Here is a 24,698-nt window from a genome sequence, read left to right as displayed (position 1 = left end):
CTGCTGCGACCTTGACCTTTAATAGAGTGACCCAAAACTCAATAGTTTAGTCATCTACTCTGCATGTCCAGTCATCCTATGAAGTTTTAACATTCTGGGTCAAGTGGTTCTCAAGTTATTGATCGGGAATGGTTTTCCATGTTCAGGCCCCCATGACCTTTGATGAAGTGACCCTAAAAACAACAGGGGTCGTCTACACCATAAGCCCTGTCACCCTATGAAGTTTGAAGGTTCTAGGTCAAATGGTTCTCCAGTTATTGATCGGAAATTAAATGTGATGGACGGACAGGGCAAAAACAATGTCTCCCCCAGTGGGAGTGGAGGAGACATAACACCTGCGCAGAGTGGTTCAGAGTTCAGATGCGTAGGAACTGAACCACGAGGGCGCTAGCCCGAGTGGTTAAATACTGAAGCATCTGAATGATGAACTGTGGTAAATTAGACGATAAATCACAAGAAGGGCTTGATTGTTTTCATTCTGACATGCTCATTGACATATTATAATAACTATTATGTTGGAATTCATTTACACGAGGAGTAATGTATCGGACGTCATGAGGCAATTTGATGTCATAATTGACGTCATAATGCTCTCTTACCGGTCCGCGCGTCAACCGTTGTTTATCGCAGAATATACAGAGCTTGATTTCCTTCTTTGTTTAACTGGAAATCAAATCGAGTCATGTTAGAATTATATTCTAACAATGAAATAGACAAATCCTTCATACATCACTCATATATGTGCCAATAAATTTAATGAGAACAGATCGACTTCGAACACTGCAACATTGACATTAATTATCGAATGTTGGAAAAACAAGCCAATGTCTAGTAACATTGTGGTCTACATGTTTATTCTAGCATAAAACTGCTGTTGTCGACACTTTTTGGGGGTGTTTTAAAAAGAGAGAAAACATGTATTAACATAGAGATTCTCACGCTCATGCGCTGTTATACAACCTTTTTATATATGCACGTTCCGTGGCAAAGCGTAAACGTATTATGGCCCCAAAACGGATAATTCGAATGGAAATTACGTCAACGTGAAAAAACAACTCAGCTCTTCCCGCGCATTTCATGGAAATTTTATGACGTTGAGGTAGAATGGATTTATTTATTAATGATCTTTTTTTATGTTTTATGCTAGAATAGCATTAACACATGTTCACTTTGTGTTATAACATTTTCAGAATCCCTCGGGATACGTTGGTACCCTCGCCCTACAGGCTCGGGCACCAACCAATCCCTCGGGATTCTGTATATGTTGTAACACAAAAAAACATGCATTGTCTCAACAGAATAAAATGAACTGCATATACTCCTGAATTATATATACTAAATTTCTTTGCATCTTGATACATTTCTTGCATGCCAAATTTCTTTGCTTCTGGATACCTTTTCTATATATGCTAAATTTCTTTGCATCTATTATAGATGCCAAAATTCTATGCATATGGATACATTTTCTACATAATTATTCCATTTTTTTGCACCTGGATACATTTCTTATAAGTCTTCACTTCTTCTTAACCATAACCTGCAGACTATCCAGCATTCTAAGTCTGGTGAATACTACCTAAGTTATATAGCGGACATGCAATTTTCACAATTTTAAGTAATTAAAGTGCCATAACTACAGAGTGACTAAGACTATCTGGCTGGTTATCATACATGAGTGAGATATTATGCCCATAAACATTGTGACCAAGTTTGGTGAGAACTAGATAAGAACTACTCAAGCAGAGAGCAGACACTGTCAATTTTCACTTATTTCAGTAATTCAAGGGCCATAATTTCAGAGACAATCTGGATGGTTATGGAAATTGGCTGACATATCCTCGAAAATAATTTTGACCCAGTCTGGCAAAAACTGGATTCGAACTGCTCAAGTTAGAGAGCAGACTCCGTCAATTTTCACAATATTGAGTAACTTGGGTCATAACTCCAGAGACTTGATGGATCAAGCTGATTATCAAACTTGGCTGACATATTTAGCCTATAAACATTGTGACTAAGTCTGGTGAATACTGGAGAAGGACTGCTCAAGTTATAAGCAAACTGTCAAGTTTTGCAATTTTGAGTAATTCAAGAGCCATAACTTCACAGATTACGGGGATGCAGCATGGTATCAAACTTGACCCAAAAATTTGGTGAACAATGGATAAAATTTGCTCAAATTAGAGTGCCAACAACTCCTGTTGATGGCACCCAGTCCCCTGCCTCCACCTCAAGAGACTCCCCCCGCCCCCACCCCCACATCTCTACCACAGCATGTGTTCCCATAACAATTTCCATTTCTCCTGCACATGAAAAACAAACAAATTTCAGTCTTCCATTCAGCTTTGCTTTAAGGAACTGTATACCCTGCAGAACCTGAAAAGGTTGCACAATATTTTCTACTGTGTCCAGTATGAAACTTACACTGAGTCTGAAATGGTCCTTGTTCCTGTTATGTACTTCCATTGTGAAGTGATCAGGTTTAGGTGTTGGCAGTTTGCTCTCCTCATCAAGAAGGTCAAATATACCCTTACTCTTCTGCTCTATCAATTCTGAAACATCAACACAGCATTTCAAATCTCTTTTCTATATAAAATGTTGTAACAGACCTACTGTGAAACAGCTTTACTAGACTGCTCAACATTTTATATCCATCACTGTAAGGTGCTTCACAGTCCATGTTAAGTGCTTGAATAGAATTATTTTCCAACCATATATAAATGGATCAAAAATTACATTCTTGTTGAGTGGAATAAAGATAAATGACCAAACAGGAAAACTAACACTAGACCTACATGTCAAGTGGAATAATTATTTATTTTTCAAATTGGAAAACATAGTTCCAATGTGTTTACCTATACAGTCAGAGTTATCTGTCCATTTGATTTTCTTTACATTCAGCCCTTCCTTCTCATACAGAAGTTGTTCCTGAAAAATTCAAACCATAATGCTAGTATAACACATCCTGGACATAAAAACTAAAAATTTACATTCAATGAACATTTTCAATGTCATCAAAAACATTTAGTATGAAATATCTATTATAAACTATGTATACCATTTCTGTTAAAGCTCCTAAATAGTATTAATTTTTCACTGTGCTCAAAATATATCAGTTCATGAGATTTTTAAGGAACCTACCGATTATAAATCTGGCTGTCAAAAAACTGAGTTGCTGTAAAGTGATTTATAGATATAGGGGACATATTTTTCAAGGAAACTGGTTGTGTCTATCCACTAAATAAAATCCCAATGCAAACAAAACTCTCATTTTAAAAAAGTTACCCGAAATAACAATTTTGACTGAAACTAAGCTAGAACAACAAACGTTCCGCTAGCCAGGTGAAAAGCTGTCTCAAATGACGGCCCAAAATGGGCTCAAACTTAAATGGGCGAGGGCAAGTGATTAATAGTCAGTGACTTTCAGAACTCTGGTAAAAAAAGCTATAAAACCTAATTTATATATTTCCTTACCTCTTTCAGAATTCTGTCATTGAAGAACTGTTGCAGTTTCTCATTACAGTAGTTGATACAAAACTGCTCAAAGCTATTCACCTGGAAATACTCTGAAAAACACAATTACATGGGCTGATCCAAAAGTAATGTCACTGGAACCATAAAATGTGTACAATGAAAACAACAAAACTTCCAGCCCAAGTACCTTGTACTATTTGCAGTAAGTTTTGAAAATATGAAAAATAATCGCTAACTTAAAGTGATATGAACATGCACAGGAAGTATGATAACAAAGATCACCGCACGTCACTGACGTTATTTTGGTCACAAGTTATTATTTCTGTCACTAAGCAATGATAAGCCTTTGCACTACACAGTGAACTTAATCTGCAAGGATGTCACTATAGTTTTCACTATTGATTGCTGAAAGACTAACTTCACATCATCATAACTTCATATGATTAGATGTGTCATTTTGATGTCAACTGGTGATTGTCTTTGTTGTTGTTTTTTTTCTGTTTATGAAGGCAACATTGTTTTCATATGTGGCAAAATGTCATCATGGGTGAACTTTGAAGTTCTGAGTATTAATATTTAAACTGAAACAACCCTAGAAAATAGTATGAACTTGTGTAATCATCTTATCTTACATTGTGATATTTCTATGATAATTTAAGGATAAAAAAATGTGCCAGATCAACCCCAGGTGCACAACTACACATGCTGACCAACATTCCTGTAAAGTTTTGTCAAATATTTTTGGAGCTAGGCATGACACAACATTAAAATGACCAATTTTTACAAAGTCAGGGGCCATAACTCCTACATGATTGAATGAATCAGGATGCGAAACCCCAGGTGCACAACTACACATGCTGGCCAACATTCCTGTAAAGTTTTGTGGCTCTACGTGAAATATTTTTGGAGCTATGCACGACACAACATTCTCGGAAGGACAGACGGACGGAAGGACGGACGGACAAGGGCAAATCTATATGCCCCTCCAAAAGTGGGGGCATAAAAACTAGAAATGTGTGCATGGGACACAGATGCCCCCACTAAATGACAAAGGACACAAATTTTTTCCAAGGTCAGGGGCCATAACTCCTACAATACTGAATGAATCTGGACGTGAAACCCCAAGTGCACATCTGCACATGCTGACCAACATTCCTGTAAACTTTGGTGACTCTAGGTCATATTCTTTTGGAGCTACGCGCTACACAACATTAAAATGACAATTTTTTAACTAAGTCAGGGGCCATAACTCCTACATGACTGAAAGAATCCGGATGTGAAACCCCAGGTGCACAACTGCACATGCTGACCAACATTCCTGTAAACTTTGGTGACTCTAGGTCAAATACTTTTGGAGCTAGGTGCGACACAACATCAAAATGACCAATTTTTAACTAAGTCAGGGGCCATAACTCCTATACGACTGAATGAATCTGGATGCGAAACCCGAGGTGCACAACTGCACATGCTGATCAACATTCCTGTAAAGTTTGTTGACTCAAGGTCAAATACTTTTGGAGCTACGTGCGACACAACATTAAAATGACAATTTTTTACTAAGTCAGGGGCCATAACTCCTACAATACTGAATGAATCCAGACGTGAAACCTCAGGTGCACAACTACACAGGCTGATCAACATTCCTGTAAAGTTTTGTGACTCTACTTCAAATACTTTTGGAGCTAGGTGCGACACAACATCAAAATGACCAATTTTTAACTAAGTCAGGGGCCATAACTCCTATACGACTGAATGAATCTGGATGCGAAACCCGAGGTGCACAACTGCACATGCTGATCAACATTCCTGTAAAGTTTGTTGACTCAAGGTCAAATACTTTTGGAGCTACGTGCGACACAACATTAAAATGACAATTTTTTACTAAGTCAGGGGCCATAACTCCTACAATACTGAATGAATCCAGACGTGAAACCTCAGGTGCACAACTACACAGGCTGATCAACATTCCTGTAAAGTTTTGTGACTCTACTTCAAATACTTTTGGAGCTAGGCGCGACACAACACTAAAATGACCAATTTTTACAAATTCAGGGGCCATAACTCATAAATGACTGAATGAATCCAGAGGCGAAACCCCAGGTGCACAACTACACATGCTGACCAACATTCCTGTAAAGTTTTGTGACTCTAGGTCAAATACTTTTGGAGCTAGGCGCAGCACAACATTCTCGGAAGGACGGACGGACAAGGGCAAATCTATATGGGCCACCCCCGCCCCATCCCCCCGAAAGTGGGGTTATAACTAGACCACTTCCTGTCACTGTACACGGTTTCATGACTCTAGATGAAATATCTTTAAAAATAATTGCATCATGAACTTTTAAGCACTTCAAATGTCCATAACTCTGGTCTCGCTCAGTGAAATCCTAAACAGAACATCAGGTGCCCACACATGCTATTTAATAATCCTCTAATGTTTCATGACACAAATACTTTTTGACATACATGTAATTTAACTTTTATGCCCTTAAAGGTTGTTTTTCACTAAGTCACAGGCAATTACCCTGGTCTTGCCGAGTGAAATCCAAAACAAAACTCTGGAGCATAAATTTACATGCTGAGTAATATTCCTGCATGTTTCCATGACTAGATGTATTATTTTTAAAGATATATACACAAACTTTTAAGCACTTTATGTGTGAAAGAATACACATTAAGTACCATAACTCTGGTCTGGCAGAGTGAAATCCCAAATAGAACATCAGGGGCACAACTTCTCAAGCCATATAACTTTCCTGTAATATTACAACTCTAAGTCAAACACTTTGAGGTGCAGGCCAAACAAACTTTTATGCCCTTTTATGCATGTTTAAAACCAAAGCTGTGCAAGTTCCCATGCTGCATAATATTTCCATACTGGGTCAAATGCTTTTTGAGATACATATGACACAACCTTAAAACCCCTTTCTATGCATATTTTGAGTATGTCAAGGGCCATAACTGTGGTGTGGCTTTGCAAAATCCCAATTAAAACACCAGGTGCACAACTTTATGCTGAATGACAATCCTGTGACGTCTAATGACTCTGGATCAAATACTTTTTGAGATATGCATGCAACAAATTCAGACAGTCAACAGACAGACAGACTAGACTGACAGACAAGGGCAACTCTAAAGTGCACGCCCACCCCCACCCCTCACTATTTTAGGGAGCACAAAAACCAACATTTAAATACCGACTGTCTTATGGTGACAGAGGAATGAAAACTGAAATCTTACCAAAGCCAGCAATATCCAGAAGACCAATGAAACTGCATGAGCTTGCAAAAGGAATGGCTTTGTTTACTCTCAACACAATGTAGTCAAACAGTCTAGAATACACAGCCTTCGCTAGGGCATCTCGTGCACTTGATGCTTCATACTTTTTCAGTGGAACCCTGTGGTAACAATACACATATAGTTGATTTTTAAACATAACTTCTATTGAACTTTCTTCAACAAAGCTGCTCCACAAATATATATATATAAGACGTTACGCTCATTGTTGGCGTACATTAGCGTAACTGACGTTATCGTCGTTTTTAGCCGTTTTGACGTTACAGGGATTCCTTGGGGTGGTTGGACTACAGTTTACATAAATTATGTCGTTTCGATATTTAAGGAAATATTTGATATAGATGTACATATAGTATTTATTCAATCAAATTATTTATCAGACAGTGAATTATATTGCGATGTTTAGATACAGTTGTAATACGTATGCGTTATTTAGTTTTCAAACATATCGTCGACGTTACATTAATTTCATGGCTGTGACATCTCGGCTAGATTTTGCAATCTTAATGTGTTAAATTTAATAAAAGTCATATTCAACGTAAGACTTATGCATATCAATTTGCAGACAACTGTATGTACTTTCAGAATGTAGTCGAAGTTTTGTTAACACATACATATATCTTTAGCACGTAACAACTTCGTCATTTTATTTTTTGCATTTTTTGACACGTATGACATCGCGGCTAGATTAAAGTATACATATATTAAACGCCATTATCAAAGTCAAAATAGGACAAAATCTTACTAACTCAAAAGTAGAATTTATGTACTTTTTGTCAAAATAAGTATTATAGAAAGCATAAAATAGTTAAAGAAAATACAGAAATTTTAACAAATCCTGTCGAGAAAAGACATAAAATCTTACGTTTTCAGTTGGATTTGTCTTTTGCGTCCTGTTTTCTACAGGAAGTACTGAACAGCAAATGACTGCAATGACGTCAAATATAGTTAACGTCACGTCACCGAGTCTTCTTATTTGATGGAAAAAAATAACTTTATGAATTTACCAAGCCGTTAAATGATGCGCATTGGTAAATTCTGCTACATCTTACATGTCGTTTTTGTGTTGTTTTTTATGATTCTATGTCGAATTAAATTTTTACTAATTGTTAAATGTAAATGCGATCACATTTACTAACAGGGCGATTGTTTTGCCTTTCTTGTGATATAAGAAGATAAACAACCGTATTTCTAAAACGAATTTCATGAAACACTGAAGTGAAAGAAACTGAAAAATTTCCGATGTTTGCCAACAACGTACGCAACGTCATATATATGCAAAAGACTTGATCTTAAGGTAGTTCTGCATGTTTGATTAACCGAAAGTAATACCATAACATCATTTATCTAGAAACCCTAGAATAATGGCTGGCAGCCGATAAACAGGTAGCATAAATGTTGCCTACAATCTGTTATATCACTGGTATAAAGTGTTAAACAGACATCGCTACTGTTTTTCTTAGGATTAATTTTGACATTAGGTAAGTTCTGATGAATAGATGGACCGACGCACAACTGACGATGGACACATCATAACAACAATAGTTCACCATGAGCACTTTGTGCTCTGGTGAGCTAAAAAGGTAAATCTACATCTATGAAAGGTATCATTATCATCTACATTGTTGAACTTTTTCTATATGTGAAAATGTCATCAAAAGTGTGATTTTACCATAGAAGCATATTGTGAAAATTGACTGTAGGACCAATATTTTCAAATAGGTTTAACCATAAATTAAGCACACAACCCTATCTCTTTTATTGGCTGAATTGCTTTTGGATAAATTGATGCTTTGAAAAAAATGTAGTTTAATAAAATTCTATATTGTAAAACAATATCTGATTCAAACATGCAGAACTTCCTAGTCTGTTATCACAATCACATTGTAAGTGCTTCAGTACCCAAATTCAGACATCAACCCAAGCAGCTTCTGCTTTTACCCAAAGTAATTTCACTCACAATTACAATCCACAGTAACAATGAAATATAATTGGTGCTTTCATGAAGCCATTAAGTTATGCCAGTCTAGAAAGCATCAACTTGAAGTATGTTATGAAATAAATCAGAGAAAACAGTCTGCTTCTGTATTTCAACAGACAAGAAGAAATTCATATTTAGCTCCTGTATGCAAGAGATCACTTGATGAAAGACATTACAAATCTTTTAAAATGGAAAACTCTCAAGTCATAAATGATCTAAAATGGTACATGTACACACATACAGTGAAATCAGAAATATTTGTGATAGATTAACCGTATCTACCCGGTACTTCGCTGTTTTCTATTTTCTTTCAAACATTAATCAATGCATTATTTTAATTTTAAAGATAACAGATTTAAAATAATTACAAGAGGGTCATGATGACCCTGGATCGCTCACCAGAATAATATGAGCTACATGTTTCGAATGTCAAACTGATGATTTTTAGAAATTTTTGGAAGATTTTCCTATGTACAATCAAGTAACCCCTGGGGCGGGGCCAATTTTACCCCGGGGGTCATGATTTGAATAAAGTTTGTAGAAGTCTACTAGGAAATGTTACATATCAAATATCTAAGATCTAGATCTTCTGGTTTATTTTTAGAAAATTTATGAAGATTTCCCTATGTACAATCAAGTAACCCCTGGGGCTAGGTCAATTTGACCCTGGGGGGTTTAGATTTGAACAACTTTTGTAGAGGTCCACTAGGCAATGCTACATGTCACATATCTAAGCTCTAGGCCTTCTGGTTTATTTTTAGAAAATTTTGAAGATTTTTCTATGTACAATCAAGTAACCCCATGGGGCAGGGTCAATTTGGCCCTGGGGGTCATGATTTGAACAAATTTTGTAGAAATCTACTAGGCAATGCTACAAGTCAAATATCTAAGATCTAGGCCTTCTGGTTTATTTTTAGAAATTTTTTAAAGATTTTTCCATGTAAAATCAAGTTACCCCTGGGGCGGGGTCAATTTTGACCCCGGGGTCATGATTTGAACAAATTTTGTAGAAATCTACTAGGCAATGCTACATGTCAAATATCTAAGATCTAGGCCTTTTGGTTTATTTTTAGAAAATTTTTGAAGATTTTCCTATGTAAAATCAAGTGACCCCTGGGGCGGGGTCAATTTTAACCCCGGGGGTCATGATTTGAACAAATTTTGTAGAGGTCCACTAGGCAATACTACACGTGAAATATCTAAGCTCTAGGCCTTCTGGTTAATTTTTAGAAAAATTTTGAAGATTTTCTTATGTAAAATCAAGTGACCCCTGGGGCGGGGTCAATTTGGCCCTGTGGGTCATGATTTGAACAACTTTAGTAGAGGTCCACTATGCAATGCTACATGTCAAATATCTAAGCTCTAGGGCTTCTGGTTTTTGAGAAGAAAATTTTTTAAGATTTTTCTATGTAAAATCAAGTGACCCCTGGGGCGGGGTCAATTTTGACCCCGGGGTCATGATTTGAACAAAATTGGTAGAGGTCCACCAGGCAATGCTTCACACCAAATATCTAAGCTCTAGGGCTTCTGGTTTTTGAAAAGAAGATTTTTAAAGTTTTTCCTTTCAGTTGCCATGGCAACCAGAGTTCTGCATGGAATTCAATTCTTTGAACAATTTTTGTAGAGCTTCACCCAAGGAACATTCCTGTGAAGTTTGGATGAAATTTGCCTAGCGGTTTATGAGGAGATGTCGTTTGAAGTAAAAGTTTACGGACGCCGGATGACGGACGACGGACAACGGACGCCGGACGGTGACCCATCCTAATAGCTCACCCTGAGCCTTTGGCTCTGGTGAGCTAAAAATGTTGCAAGTTTACAGCAAACAATCATGTAAATGCACAAAATACTAGAGTGAATTTCGCGAAATAGTGAACTATTATGAAACCCAGCCAAAAGGAAATAAGCTACTTCAATATTTTCATAATAATGCCAACTGAAAAAAAAATTTAGTGCAGTGAAATTCTATGATTTTACAGAAGTTTAGGGATGGCAAATATAGATGAAATGGGGTAAGTAAAATAGCAGGAAATTATATGTAACAGGTCTGTGACTCTTCCAAGGTCTGATAACACATACAAAATAATAGGGAATTGGAAAGCTTCAGGAAATTTGCTAATCTTATACTTGAAGGTACAAAATAAAAGGAAACTTATAAGAAGAAACCTGATTTTATTTATTTGTATAACGGGTAAATCACTAGCAGTCTGAAAGAAATTGCAAAGCAATATCTACCTAGATGAAAAAACTTGCAAAGCATCTGCCAGAGAGAAATGTTTAAGGCAAACAGAAAAACTGATAAAAAAGAATCTCCTTAAAGCCAAGTCCTGGCAATGCAACCCAACATTCATCCACAACCAAAAAACAAAAATTACAAGATTTAATTAAGGTACATGAAAAAGTAGCATGATTTAAAAGATATCTGACACTGTAAAAATAGACAAACACATAATTATCTGTTTCACTGTTAAGTATTCTATGTAAATGTATCAGTCATATTTCAGTTACTTCCAGCAGATAACATATCCAGATGTTCATTAACTCTGTCCGAGGCAGTGCTTTTATGTCTGCAAGCAACTTACAACATAACCCAAGAATCAAATGAAGAGGCAATAGACAACAGTGAAATTCCACAAAGAATATTCCTGTCAGGGACTGAACTCTCCAATTCAAAAAAGTAGTTTTGTGGTTTGTGTTCTTTAGCTTTCCAAAATAATGGGTTCAATACAGATTTTTCTGCTAGTTAGAAACAAGCATGTAGCATATGAAGAAATAATTTACATGCCCATGAGTACCCAGTACCTCTACTGTTCCCATAATCTACATGGGTTTTTGTTGTTGTTCTTTCTTTGATCTCCTAACAATGGAGGTGATTTATATAAGACAGGTTTGATGTTTGGTGAGGTGACATATATAGAACACAGAATCTGGCAACACTAAGCTCCTGCTGAAAGGTTTGTACATAAAGGAATCTTGCCTTTATTTGTTCACAGGTGTTATATACATGTATATCTTTCCAGGGGTGTCATTAATAACAGTATCTTGACAAAGACACATTTATCCTGTACTCAACACACAAAGCTGTTAACTGGTTATTCTTTTGGTAGAAATGAAGTAGAAATGAGTGATGCTTCATAGAAGTTTCAATGAACTCCAACTAGTGGTTGCTGCAGAATACTTAGAACAATAAATGGTACTAAAGTATACTATGCCAAATACTAAACGGGCAACAACTCAGTGAAAAATCATCCGACCAAAACATGAAGACAATATGCACATCTACTCTTTAGAAGCTTACTATGAAGTTTTAATGAATTCCAGCCAATGGTTGCTGAGAAATACTGCGGACTAGAAATGGTAATACTGTATTTCACGTTAAATAATCAAAGGACAATAACTAAAAAAATCATCTGACCAGAACATGAAGATTTTATGCACATCTCTTGGGTGTGAAGCTTTTTATGACATTTCGCTAAATTCCAATGACTCCTTGCTGGGAAATATTCCAGACAAAAATTGTATTATAGCATACTATGTTGAATAATCAAGGGGCAATAACTCTGTAATCAATCAACCAGCCAGAGTATGAAGACAACTTGTGCATCTCCTCTTGATAGTGAAGCTTCCTATGTAGTTTTGCTAAATTCCAACCAGTAGTTGCTCAGAAATACAATGGACATGTATTGTACTATAGTATACTAAAGTTGAATAATCAAAGAGCAATAACTCTGTGAAAAATCATCCGGCAAGAACATGAAGATGATATGCCTATTTCCTCTTGATATTCAAACTTCCTATGAAGTTTCGCTAAATTCCAAGCAGTGGTTGCTGAGAAATACTCCAGACAATTGCTGGACAGACGGACAGAACGGCAGTCGGATGAAGCACCAACTATATGCTTCCCCTTCGGGGAGCATAAAAAGGGCAAGTGTCTGAAACACTTTTGAAATAATGTACATAATCTCTAGTACAATTTTCCACATATTATTTTCCTTTGATTTTCTCATAAACAGCAACATTTATAGACAATATTTTACTTGAGGAAGACATTAAAAATTGTTTATAATTTTTTGTATCTCTCTCTAATAGACCTGCATGTTTATCAGTACATATAAATAAGTAACAAGTAAAGCTCCTGATATTGCTACATTTCCTAAAGCAACTGTTTATTCTTCAAATATTAATGACACCCCTGACTCTTACATAATAACTTCTCCATGATCTTTGTTGGCTAAAGCCCTGTAAACGAAACACCATTAAAATGTCTACTTAAAATAGTCTACTTCAAAACACTTGCATCAAAACCTACATCAAATGTTGGTATTTCAAGGTGTTTTGTGTTTTCAACACATGATTAATCTTCATAAAATATTGCTAAGTGTCATAAATTGATTTTATTAATAAACAAGACTTTGCAATAAAAGCTAAGAAGATCCAAATAAGTTAGTAAGAACTTACACTTCTTCATTTACTTGTTTTCAATTTTTGCTCTAGCCACTGCAGAAAAAAAAATGTTAAAAACATTGTTTGAAGAAAAATGTAATTTTACTTCATTGTAGACAAGATAGCTACATACTTGATGGCTGTTCCCTTGACTCCACCCCTTGTTGCCTGCATCACTCGAGTGACAAGTGCCTCCCTTAATTCTTCCTTCTCCACCCCTAACAGTACTGCTGAAATCTGCAGTGACTTTTCTGAGTTAGCTGTGATTATACAGCCACCTGTTAATAAATACACATTTGTTTTGTAGGCTTTTACACATTAAGTTTAACAGTATTGATGACCTATCTGACACCTGGATTCCTCACCGGTATCTGCTTGTTCTCAATGGTAACTTGCAACTCATATGATTCAGAGGTGGAGGAAGAATGACTTTTAAGAATAAATCTTATACTGTAGATAGGTCATATTCACCTTAGTTTATTTTTGCTCATACTCTTTAATAATGCCACTCACAAATACCAATATCAGTATCAATCTACAACATGTCCTGTCCTAAGACACACACATTTATGTTTTGCAAATTCTTAACTACAAGAATGAGGTTGCTAACCATGAAATCTGTAAAATTCTCATAAAGCCTATGCTAAAATTATGCAGTCTACATCTCTCATCAACGAATCCAAATTACAGAACTTTTCTTAATATTTCATCTTTTGTTCTACTAGCTGAGCTGGCATAGGAAAATGAAATAACCTCAATAAAACAGAAAATATGTACCATTCCTGGTCATTCCTGAAAAGTTATTCAAACAGTATAAATTTTTAGACATGCTACCTTTGGTATCCTCATGGTTGTCTTCAAAGCTGATATTCCCAAGATGTAGAACTGAGGCCACTATCGTGTAAACTGAGAATCTCTCATCTTCCGTCATACCGAGATGGTTCATTGCGTCATCACATACCTTAAAGTCTCTTGCATCATCTAGGACTGGGTCATGTAGACTGCCATTCTTTAGAAACTGTCAAAATAAGTACTTTATATTACAATTTGTCACAAAAATATTGTCTATTTCAGGGAACCTGTTGTTTCTACACAGAAAACAAGCCAGTTGGCTTTTTTCTTTTAATGGAGTAAAGGGAAATCACAAACAAATCACTGTTTCAATACCTAATTCTGAAAGGAATCATGCAAAAATACATTTACAAAATTGGGAAACGTAGCGAGAGAAAGGTTTGAGCTAAAAAGTGGATAAAAGAGGACTATGTACTTGTAGCAAAGAATTGAGTAGTGTCTAGACAAAAGCTATCTCATCACTCTAATTTACATATTTTCATCATTCTATCAACGCTTTGATTAAGATCCATTTATACAAGATAAAGATAGCTATGTTCATTGTGGGACCTTTCTACTTCATTGGTAAAGTAAGACCCAAGAATTATTTCTGACATTGGCATACAACTCAAAGTGCTTTTGAGAAAAGAGCATGTCTCCCACGACTGCCTAATCATCATCTGAATAGTAAGTCTGTCTTTATATACTGTTTACAGCCTATTGGTATCAGTTGGAGTAGGAGTAACCGGTCTACATCTGTGTATCGGTAATTATGTTCAAGGGCCATAATTCGGAAGTGCCTGGGCCGATTTGGCTAGTTATCAAACTTGGCCGAGGACTTATTGGCAAACACATTTTGTTCAAGTTTGGTGAAGATCGGTTGAGAAATGTTCAACTTTAAAGAGTGCGGACAAGCTTTGTGACAGACTGGAGTAAATCAATATTTCTCCCACACCACTGTATCTGTGGAGGCTTGACTTGACAGGGGCAACACTGTGATACCTCTACCATAGTCATTGAGATTCCAACATAAAGATTTTGAAAGATGTTGTGGGGGTAAGGGGGCAATATTATGGAGCATATTTTTTTTAAAACTTTTCTGTTTTTTTATTAAGTTATAGTGCTTCAAAATAAGTTGATTAAATGTAACATGGTAAATCTGGCTTGACTAGAACTATGGTATATACAGTCTTCTCCTTTCAAAAGTAATTTTTGAGTGAATCTGTGTATGAATTTACTAAATTTTATCAATTTAACAGGAATTTTCTTTCAGTTTTCAGATAACTTTACTTTTCATAAATCTGTGAAGAGCCCTTTAATAAGGAATACACAAAAAATAGGATTATTCATGCACTATACTTACCATCTGACTTTTCCTTTCATTTCCAAGGGACTTCTCTGTTTCTCTAGTGGTAAAGTACTGACTGTTTCCACGAGACAGATACTAAAAGGCATGCAAAAAATTGGAGAAAGTTTACCATCAAATAGTACATCATTACAAACATAAATCACAACAGCTGACAAGTTTAAAGGTAGGAAGACATACGTTCACAACAGCAGGGTCAAATTAAACCTTGGAATTTTGTTAATACATGTATGCAAAATTTCAAACCTCTGTTCAAATAGTTCAGAGCATCTGAGAAAAAACATCCAATGTACAAAATGTTTACCTGCTGTAAAACAGGTTTTTCACAACAATTTTGAACACAACATTCTGGTGCTGAAAATGGTTCACAATATCTAATCACAAGGGTAATAACAAAGGCAATACAAAAATTACCTACCCTTAATAACATTTTGATTTGAGGCCCTATTATCACTCATCATTAAAAATATGCAGGACAAAGGTCAATTAACTTAATTAACGCAATGTTTGTAAGACAATATAAGAACACCTATGTACAAATTATGCTGAAAACGAAATGTTACAAAAAAACAACTCTTATCAACTTATAAGATTGGAAATGTGCATGTCTGAGTTGCTTCAATTAAATTTTGTGGACTGAAGCAAACAATCAGCCACCAACAAAAACAATGATTTCACAGTATATGAACCGCAATATATAGTCTGTAAATAAACCGTATTATGTCAAAAGATAACTTAATGGAAAAAATTATCACATTAAAAGGATGTAAATACATCAAAAGATAATTGTGGTGTAGTTCTTTCAACATTCATAAAATATTGAGTTGAAAAACATCTTGTGGAGAGAATTACTGTAAGCTCTAGCAGCTTTCAATTCAATCCATTTGTCTTGATATTTGTAGTGTATGGATGTTATATGCCATGTATATCTTGATAAATAAATATGTTTAAACCAAAAACATGTCAAAAGTTTCATAAAAAAAAGACATAATCCATACATACTGAACATAACAGCTTACCCACCATTTTGCTCTATTGCCAATTACCTTAAAAATACTGAATGTACCTATTAGAAATTGAGCATACATTTAGATCAACATGCTGTTAACAACAGATCAAACTTTCAAAACTATAACACCCAAAGGTATCCCTATATCTCTTAATCATTTTACTACCACAACCCATTTATAGAAAGTGACTAAATACCATTCATAAGAATACAGAAGTTTGAATGTTTAGTAGAAAACAGTTGAATATCAAATCCTCTTTTTGGATTGGGTTAGACACTGAAGCTATTTTGTTTTTGTTGTCATTTTCCCCCCCTTCATAATATTTTTCACTGGTTTGAAAATTCTAGACAGTTTAGTGTATTTTTGTGACTTTTTAAATTATGGTACAAAGTCTTAAATATTGTTCTAAGAATTTTTTTAATTTATACAATATATTTTTTGTACTTTTGTAAAATATTGGCAAAATAACAAGAGCTGTCGGAGGACAGTAACACTCAACTATTAAACAGCCTTGTCAATTGAATGAATATTAAATTGAAAAAGGGCATAACCTTATAAAATGGAACCTTATGGAACCTATACAATGCAAGTGTGTGAAATTTCAAACCATTCCCATTAAGTGGTTACTAAGATACCAGCTTACATAAAAAAATTAACTTGAAAAACAGGCATAATTCTGTAAAATGGCAAAACACAATTATGAAACCTGCACAATGCAAGTTGGTTCATCACAGTGAATAAATGTGTAAAGTTTCAATGTGTTCCCAAAAGTGGTTAATGAAATCCTAGCTTACATACAAAAACTTAACCAAACAGGGACACTAACGCAGACACAGACCCCGACACCAACAAATGGGCAGGTCCAATAGCTCTACCTATTCTAGGAATAGTTGAGCTAATAAATGGCAGATTAACTGTTTTTGTTCAGTATATATAAATTCTGTATTACAGAACATAAAGCCTATTTATCAAAACCCCCTATAATTGTTCCAAATCCCTTTTTTGTCTCCCTATTCCTTTCAAACTAAGGACACAACAGAACAGCTGAATCTCCGCAATAAAACACTGTACTAAAACATACAAAGAACTGGTCCGGTGCAGCTAGCTGAAGCTTCTTGAAGAGATCCGGTGGTGCGCCAGCACACATGCGATAAAATATATGATAGTTCCTTTCTTCTTTGCTTTGAACACAAATACGGGACTTTTCTAGCAGATAGTGAGATATAAAACCTCCTGCTACTAGAAACTGAAAGAAAAATAACAGAGCATTTTAATGTTTCCTATAATTAGTACACTGGCACTGCTGATGGACAGACATTAAAAGCTTTTTGCAACTCAGCATCTATAATAAACACTCGTGCACTTTTGATTGATACAAAACCTCTCACTACCTGATCTTTTCTTTTTAATAATATAAATATCTGCATGCCTTTTCGCTGGTGGTAGATATAAAACGTACAGCTATTTCAAATATTGCAACATACAATATTTTATGACCATGCATGGAAATTAATGATTTTATAATAAGTCTAAGACCATTGTTTAGGAAACTTAACAGTGAGTTAAAAACAAAATCCTGTTTACAATATTGCATTACCATGTTTGAAGAATAATTCAATCTAAAGTCTTGTCACAATATAAAAGGCAAATTAACATTATACCTTAATTTACTGTATTGTTTAAAGCTACTTGACTCACCTTGTTATCAAAATGGATTTCTATAAACTTTCCAAATCTACTACTGTTATTATTTCTGACTGTCTTTGCATTACCAAATGCTTCTAGGAGAGGATTAGCTGAAAGTTTCAATAGAGTACAATTATAATAAAATTGATTTTTCAAAATACTTTAATTTCTTACATTATTTTTCAGTTGTAATAGCCCTCCTTATTCTTCAAATAGCCAAGCTAAATATGAGATCTGTATATGAAAACAAGATGGTCATTGACCCTAAACAGCTCACCTGTTCTATATAAATATCAAGGCTCTAGCTAACTATGGATCCAAAGAAGAAGATATTCAAAGTTTCTTTTGTATCAGTCTATATTATATACATCTCACACACATGGGCATGGCCATTTTTGCACCTAGGGCAATAATTTGAACAATTACAGTAGACAGTCAAACCCGGATATCAAACGTCAAATATCCAAGAAACATTTGTGTAAAATTGTTTTAAAACTAGGGCTGCTGTTTCTGAAAAGAAGAATTTTAAAGTTTCCAATATATAACTATAAGGGAAAAGTGACAACTCCCTCTGGCAGCCATGTTTTATGACCAATCAAAATAATTTGAACAATCTTGGTAGAAAGTCGCACAAGGACCGTGAAATCATTTCAAAATTGGGCCAACAGTTTCATACAATTTACACTATATACATAAAGGGAAAAGTGAATATGCCCTCTGGCAGCCATGTTTTTTAATAAATCAGAATAATTTGAACAATCTTTGTAAAATGTCTCGCAAGGACATTATGTGTAAAATTATTTTAAAATCACCATGTTTTTAAATGATTCTGAATAATCTTGGAAGAGGGTCACACAAGGACCATTTGTGTAAAATTACTTTAAAATCGGGCTTTCAGTTTCACACAAGAAGATTTTTTAAGTTTCCATTGTATACATACAGGGAAAAGTGATCATGGCCCCTAACGGCCAAGTTTTTTTTGACAAATCAGAATAATTTGAACAATCTTGTTCACAGGTTACATAAGGACCATTTAATATGTGAAATTATTTCAAAACCAGATCAGTGCTTAAGGAGATGCTGTTCGAAAAAAAATCTATTTTAGCTCTGGCAGCCTCTTTTTGCAACCAAGCGCAACCATTTGAACAAATCTTGTACAGGACCACCCAAAGAACATCCAGGCCAAGTTTCATCAAAATCTACTCATTGGTTTTGGAAGAAGTGATGTTTAAAGAAATTGACAATGTTAACGATAGACAGACACACAACGGACAAACCATGAAAAAAATACTTGTTCTTTTTAAGCTATCACAAAATCCATCTTTTTCTAATATTTTTTTAAACTATATGTTGCTACAGCAATAGAGTAATTCTCCATATTGCCATCTATCCATGTACCAAGTTTCGAGAAAAAATATCATGTACTTTTAACCTTATTACACTTTGAGTGACTGACAGACAACAGGCTTGGAGGAACAATGAGTCCACTCCAATGAACTAATAAAACATTTTTATTGTAAGATGGGATCTAGTGTTATTCTCGTACACATCCACAAAATCAAAGAAAATTCCGACGATTAATGATTTAACAGTTACTAACATTCTATAATTCTTTGTTCTATAGGACCAGCCTTAGTTCCCCAGTTGTCTGTGAGATACTTCAGGATATATTTGGTTGACTCAGTCTTTCCGGCACCAGATTCCCCCGAGACAATGATCGACTGGCTGGCTTTGTTCACCTTCATGTCACGGTATGCTTTATCCGCTGTAAATAAAAAAACACTTTTGAACTTCTGCATGTTAAAAAATAGTGTTTCTTTGCATTTATTTCTATATAAAGTGGAACAAACAAGCAAAACTCTGTGTGTTTTCTCGTTAACTCATGGTTTTACTTAGAGGTAAAAGGTTAATAGGGTCTCCGTCGTGTCCGGTCCATAACTCTGCCATTCATCAAGGGATTTTAAAATTACTTGGCACACCAGAGTCAAGGTGACTTCCCTTCATTCTATCTCATTAAAAGTCAATGCTTATAGAATGAAAGTGTAAAAGCATGGTTTCTAGCTACTTATCTTATAGCTGTGCTTATTTGGAGCTCAGCAATATCTGCAAAATGGTTTAATGCTTAGGGGTGTAACGATACACTGAAATATCTATGCATTGCGATCCCGAGTGTCCCGATAGTACATATCGATAGAAAAGTCACGATCCAATAACAATCGCCGATAGTTCCTTCAACAATCAATAGTTTCGATAGTTTTGAAATTTTAGTAAAAATAGAAATAATTTATAACCCAAAAAACAGAGCCAGCTTTCATTTGCGTCTCGGAAAATGTTTACGTCTCTATTACAATAGTTAACCTCATGGACTTAAACTACCATAAAGGACTGAGAAGTCTGGGAGGTAATTAATAAATTTAGTTCTCATATCTTCATTTCTTAGAAACTTTGATTAAATATATATAGTTGGTAGTTTTACTGTATAAAACATGGTGGCCAATAACTATTGCAATAGTATTGCAATAGTAACCTGCAATAAAATAGTATTGCAATTGTCAAAATTGGCCTCAAAAGTCATCCCTATTAATGCTATAATTACAGAATACTAGCTGATGATGTCTGAACCTGCCTGCAGCCTAAACATGTGAAAGCAAGGTTCCTATCTTTGCACTGGTGCTGACAGGCTGCCAAGTCAGGCATCTTCACATATGGCTACAAAAATATTTGCTGCGAAAATGAACTTGACCTACAGATAATTTAAAAGACTGTTTGCCCTGACAGCCTGAATTACCTATAGCATACACATGTGGTGACACTGTCTCAAGTGACTTCCCTTTGTACTTGGGTTGGCAATCTGAGGAAAACAGGTTGGGAACTTGGCATATGGATTTCTGATTCAGTACTATTTGAATATTTACTTTGTTTGTGGTAAATATCTAAACTTACCTACAGTGTAAATACATGTGTGGAGGCCTGGTTCAAAATGACTTTCTGTTATAGTTGTGCAAGAAATCTGAGGAGATCAGGACAGGAATATTGACAAGAAGATTAAACAAGAGCTCGTAGAACACGAAATACCACCTAGATTACCATTCAGTAATTGCACAACAGAAATTATTTGGTCACTGTGCACTGGGTGTTTGACATACTGACATACATCAAATCAATAATTATGGCTTATTTACCAGTCATAAGTGACCTCCGTATCAAATTCAATCTTAGACCAAAGCATTCTCTAGTTATTTGGCAGAAAAGTTCTACTATCATGGCTCAATGTGACCTTTGACCTATTGATCTCAAAATCAATAGAGGTCATCTGCTGGTCATGATCAACCTGGTCACTGTGACCTTGACCTTTGACTTAATGACCTCAAAACATATAGGGGTCATCTGCTGGTCATGACCAATCTACTTCTTAACTTTCATGACCCTAGGCCCAAGCATTCTTGAGTTATCATCGAGAAACTGATTTGGTCTACGATCCGACCGACATACCAACCGACATATACAAAACAATATACCCCTCCTTCTTCGAAGGGGGGCATAATTAAATGCTACAAGGCTGTTTGCTATAAAAGTGCGAACTAACCTATAGCATATACGTGTGGAGGCATGGTCCCAAGTGACTTCCCTTTATACTTGTGCCGACAATCAGAGGAGTACAGGTCTGGAATCTTGGCATACGGATTCAGTGCTATCAGAATGTTTGCTGTGAATGTCTGAAAGATATTTTAAAAACATCATGACACTATATAAACTTACTTTCACCTGTTAGTTTAATGTCTTCAAGATTTCTCTAATTCTTTATCTGAGAGGTATTGAAATAGCACTGGTAAGATAAATATGAAAACTCGGATCTTAAATGTTACTTTATAAACTGGTTTTGGTAAAACTGATTAAGCTTCTACTGCATACTCACATAGATTTTATTTTTTAGATATCTCATCTTGAGATTGTTGAGGAGCGTAGCCTCGTTAAGGTACATCAGTCCACAATTATCGTCAACATCCTTGTTATCGTACTCTTCAGCCGGGAATGATCTGTCATACATTGCCTTTAATGTCTGAAAATACATTTCTCCGCTATAAAATGGTTGTGTCAACATTAAATAGTTTTGCTAATACCAAACAGCAAGTTTCTACATTTTATTATTAGATGACAACATTTGTAAGTTAAGAATAACTGGTGTCTATAAGACAGCGTGCTCTAACCTCAGGGCTTCAAAAATCCCATGTCCGTAGCCGGGCGGCTACCAGAAAATTGTCGGGCTACTAATTTAAGTCAAATACAATGCAGTTGTTTCTGAGATATAGTTTGATAACTAGTTGCATGCAAAACATCAAAGGCCATAATTTGAACAGTTTTTAACCAAGAGTTACCTTTGTTATGTAAGTTTAACTGATAGAAAGAATGCCTTGTGTGAATGTTCAATCAAATACATGTACATGTTACTGAGAATTATTACAGCTTGATAGTTAATTACACACAAAAAAGCTAGTCAAAAACAAAAATGACAATGAGTTACATTAAAGTCAACTAGAGTTCACAGGAGTGACGAATTATACCCCACAATATGGCCTTGACACAGAACTAAGCCAATGTCAAAGCCGAACTTGCTTGACCTTTGACCTACTGACCTCAAAATCAATAGAGGTCATCTGCTGGTCAAGATCAACCTCAATATAAGTTTCATGATCATCGGCCCAAGCGTTCTCAAGTTATTGCCCAGAAAAGGTTTAAATGTTACGGGTCATTCTCACCTTTGAACTTAAAACCAATAGGGGTCATCTGCTGGTCATGACCAACCTCCTTATTAAGTTTTGTGATCCTAAGCCCATTAAAGCGTTCTGAAGTTATTGTCCAAAAATCGTTTAAATGTTCCAGGTCACTGTGACCTTGACCTGTGACCTACTGACCTCAAAATTATTAGGGTCATCTGCTGGTCATAACCAACCTCCCTATTGATTTTCATGATTCTTGGTCCAGGTGTTCTCAAGTTATCATCGGGAAACCGTTTAACTGTTTCGTGTCATTGTGACCTTGACCTTTGACCTACTAAACTCAAAGTCGAACCTGACCTGTATTTTATCATGTTACACTTGTGTACAAAAATTTATGATCCTAGGCACAAGCGTTCTCAAGTTATCATCCGGAAACCATTTAACTCTTCCGGGTCACTGTGTTAGGCCCAAGCGTTCTGAAGTTATTGTCCAAAAACTGTTTAAACGTTCTTGGTCACTGTGACCTTGACCTGTGACCTACTGACCTCAATTTCATTAGGGTCATCTGCTGGTCATGACCAACCTCCCTATTAAATTTGCGCGTGTTTGAAACGAAAACGATGCAATGCTGCCAAGAATTTGGTAATTTTCACTGATCACTAGTTCGTTTAACTGAATTTACCTATACAAGCAATTCAAACAAGATTAGTTTGTGTATCTGTAAGTGAACAGTATCAGTTAATGATAAGCTTTGATAGTTTACAGAAAGTTGATAACATAAAATTAACAGTCTATTCTAGAAGTGAGTATATTCAAAAATGTAACCTCTTGCTGGAAAAGACATGAGATATACAAACAGGTATAAGTATGGACCGGAAATGTTCGGAAACCTTCGTTACCGGAAGTACACGATTCCGATCTGTCACACTGGATTCCCAGGCTAGCACTCATCCTATAGGACAAGTACTGCTTCAAGGTCTACTGGTCCTAAGCTGATTTCTACTTGTATTTACAAGTGGACAAGGGGTGTTGAGCCATAAACATTGAAAATACCTTTTTTTATACCGTAGATACTTGTGTACAATGCAGTTTTTTTTACCCCCAAGACCACCCCCAGGGTGCATATTATACACAGGTATAGATGATTTTCCAGCTTCAAAACAAGTTTGTTTACGATTCTCACCATTCCGGTAAAGGGAAACTGCTCTCCGCGCTAATTATCTAGGCTTAAAACTACAACTGCCGTTACTTTCTATTATAGATAATAGTAGTTTATTTTTCCTTAATCAAAATTAATTTCATATAAACCCTTTAATAATATTTTGAAGACACATATATCAAAATTCGTAAATATTATGATACTAATAAAAGATTGACTATTATCCTTTACCGAGATCAAACTGTGAACGACAAAACTGACACGAGGTGTCACGCTAATTGCTGATAATTACTGGCCATTTGATCTGTACAGTTTAACAGATCGTAACAAAGGACACAATCACACATTTTATTACAAGTTTTATCGGTTTGAATTGAGAAGTTCATGTCATTTTGAAAGATGCCATTCTGAGATTTTGAAAACAATTGCTTCCTATCTTAATATCTATTAAAAAAAATATTTAATATTTAAAAAAGAAACAACAAATATATCCTATTGGTTTTATTTTCAAGAAAACAAAAATTGATAGTACAGTGAGACCAAATCCGCTCTCCTACGTGGAGATAATTTATTACCGGTGTCAATGTAAAACCTACTTTCATTTTCAATCCACCTCAAAATTGACCAAAAATGTTTTTCTCAGGATTTTGGGCAATAATTGGGGGTGCGTATTATACATGAAAGCGCATTATACATAGGTATCTACAGTAATAATGAAAGTCTCCCTATTTACTCCAAA

The 24,698-nt window shown here is 35.5% G+C and overlaps 1 protein-coding gene across 5 annotated transcripts in view; it reads right to left on the bottom strand.

Annotated features, from left to right (window-relative positions):
• Positions 1–24,698, bottom strand: part of LOC123551416 (unconventional myosin-VI-like) — an 87,076-nt gene that overhangs the window by 45,378 nt on the left and 17,000 nt on the right. For 3 of the 5 annotated variants that reach the window (XM_053540905.1, XM_053540904.1, XM_053540907.1), the window contains exons 3-15: positions 21,999–22,142; positions 21,669–21,798; positions 19,683–19,847; positions 18,095–18,192; positions 17,478–17,642; positions 15,384–15,464; positions 14,024–14,207; positions 13,323–13,467; positions 12,950–12,985; positions 6,712–6,869; positions 3,472–3,563; positions 2,853–2,925; positions 2,422–2,549 (exon numbers count right to left, since the gene is read on the bottom strand). In XM_053540905.1, coding sequence (XP_053396880.1) covers positions 2,422–2,549; positions 2,853–2,925; positions 3,472–3,563; positions 6,712–6,869; positions 12,950–12,985; positions 13,323–13,467; positions 14,024–14,207; positions 15,384–15,464; positions 17,478–17,642; positions 18,095–18,192; positions 19,683–19,847; positions 21,669–21,798; positions 21,999–22,142 — 1,599 coding nt within the window. The remainder of the gene's footprint in view (positions 1–2,421; positions 2,550–2,852; positions 2,926–3,471; positions 3,564–6,711; positions 6,870–12,949; positions 12,986–13,322; positions 13,468–14,023; positions 14,208–15,383; positions 15,465–17,477; positions 17,643–18,094; positions 18,193–19,682; positions 19,848–21,668; positions 21,799–21,998; positions 22,143–24,698) is intronic. The other 2 variants (XM_053540906.1, XM_053540908.1) reach the window with 1 other exon arrangement.

The sequence above is a fragment of the Mercenaria mercenaria genome, chromosome 4 (genome assembly GCF_021730395.1).
Source record: "Mercenaria mercenaria strain notata chromosome 4, MADL_Memer_1, whole genome shotgun sequence".
NCBI lineage: Eukaryota > Metazoa > Mollusca > Bivalvia > Venerida > Veneridae > Mercenaria > Mercenaria mercenaria.
This window is presented reverse-complemented; position numbering and strand designations above follow the sequence as displayed.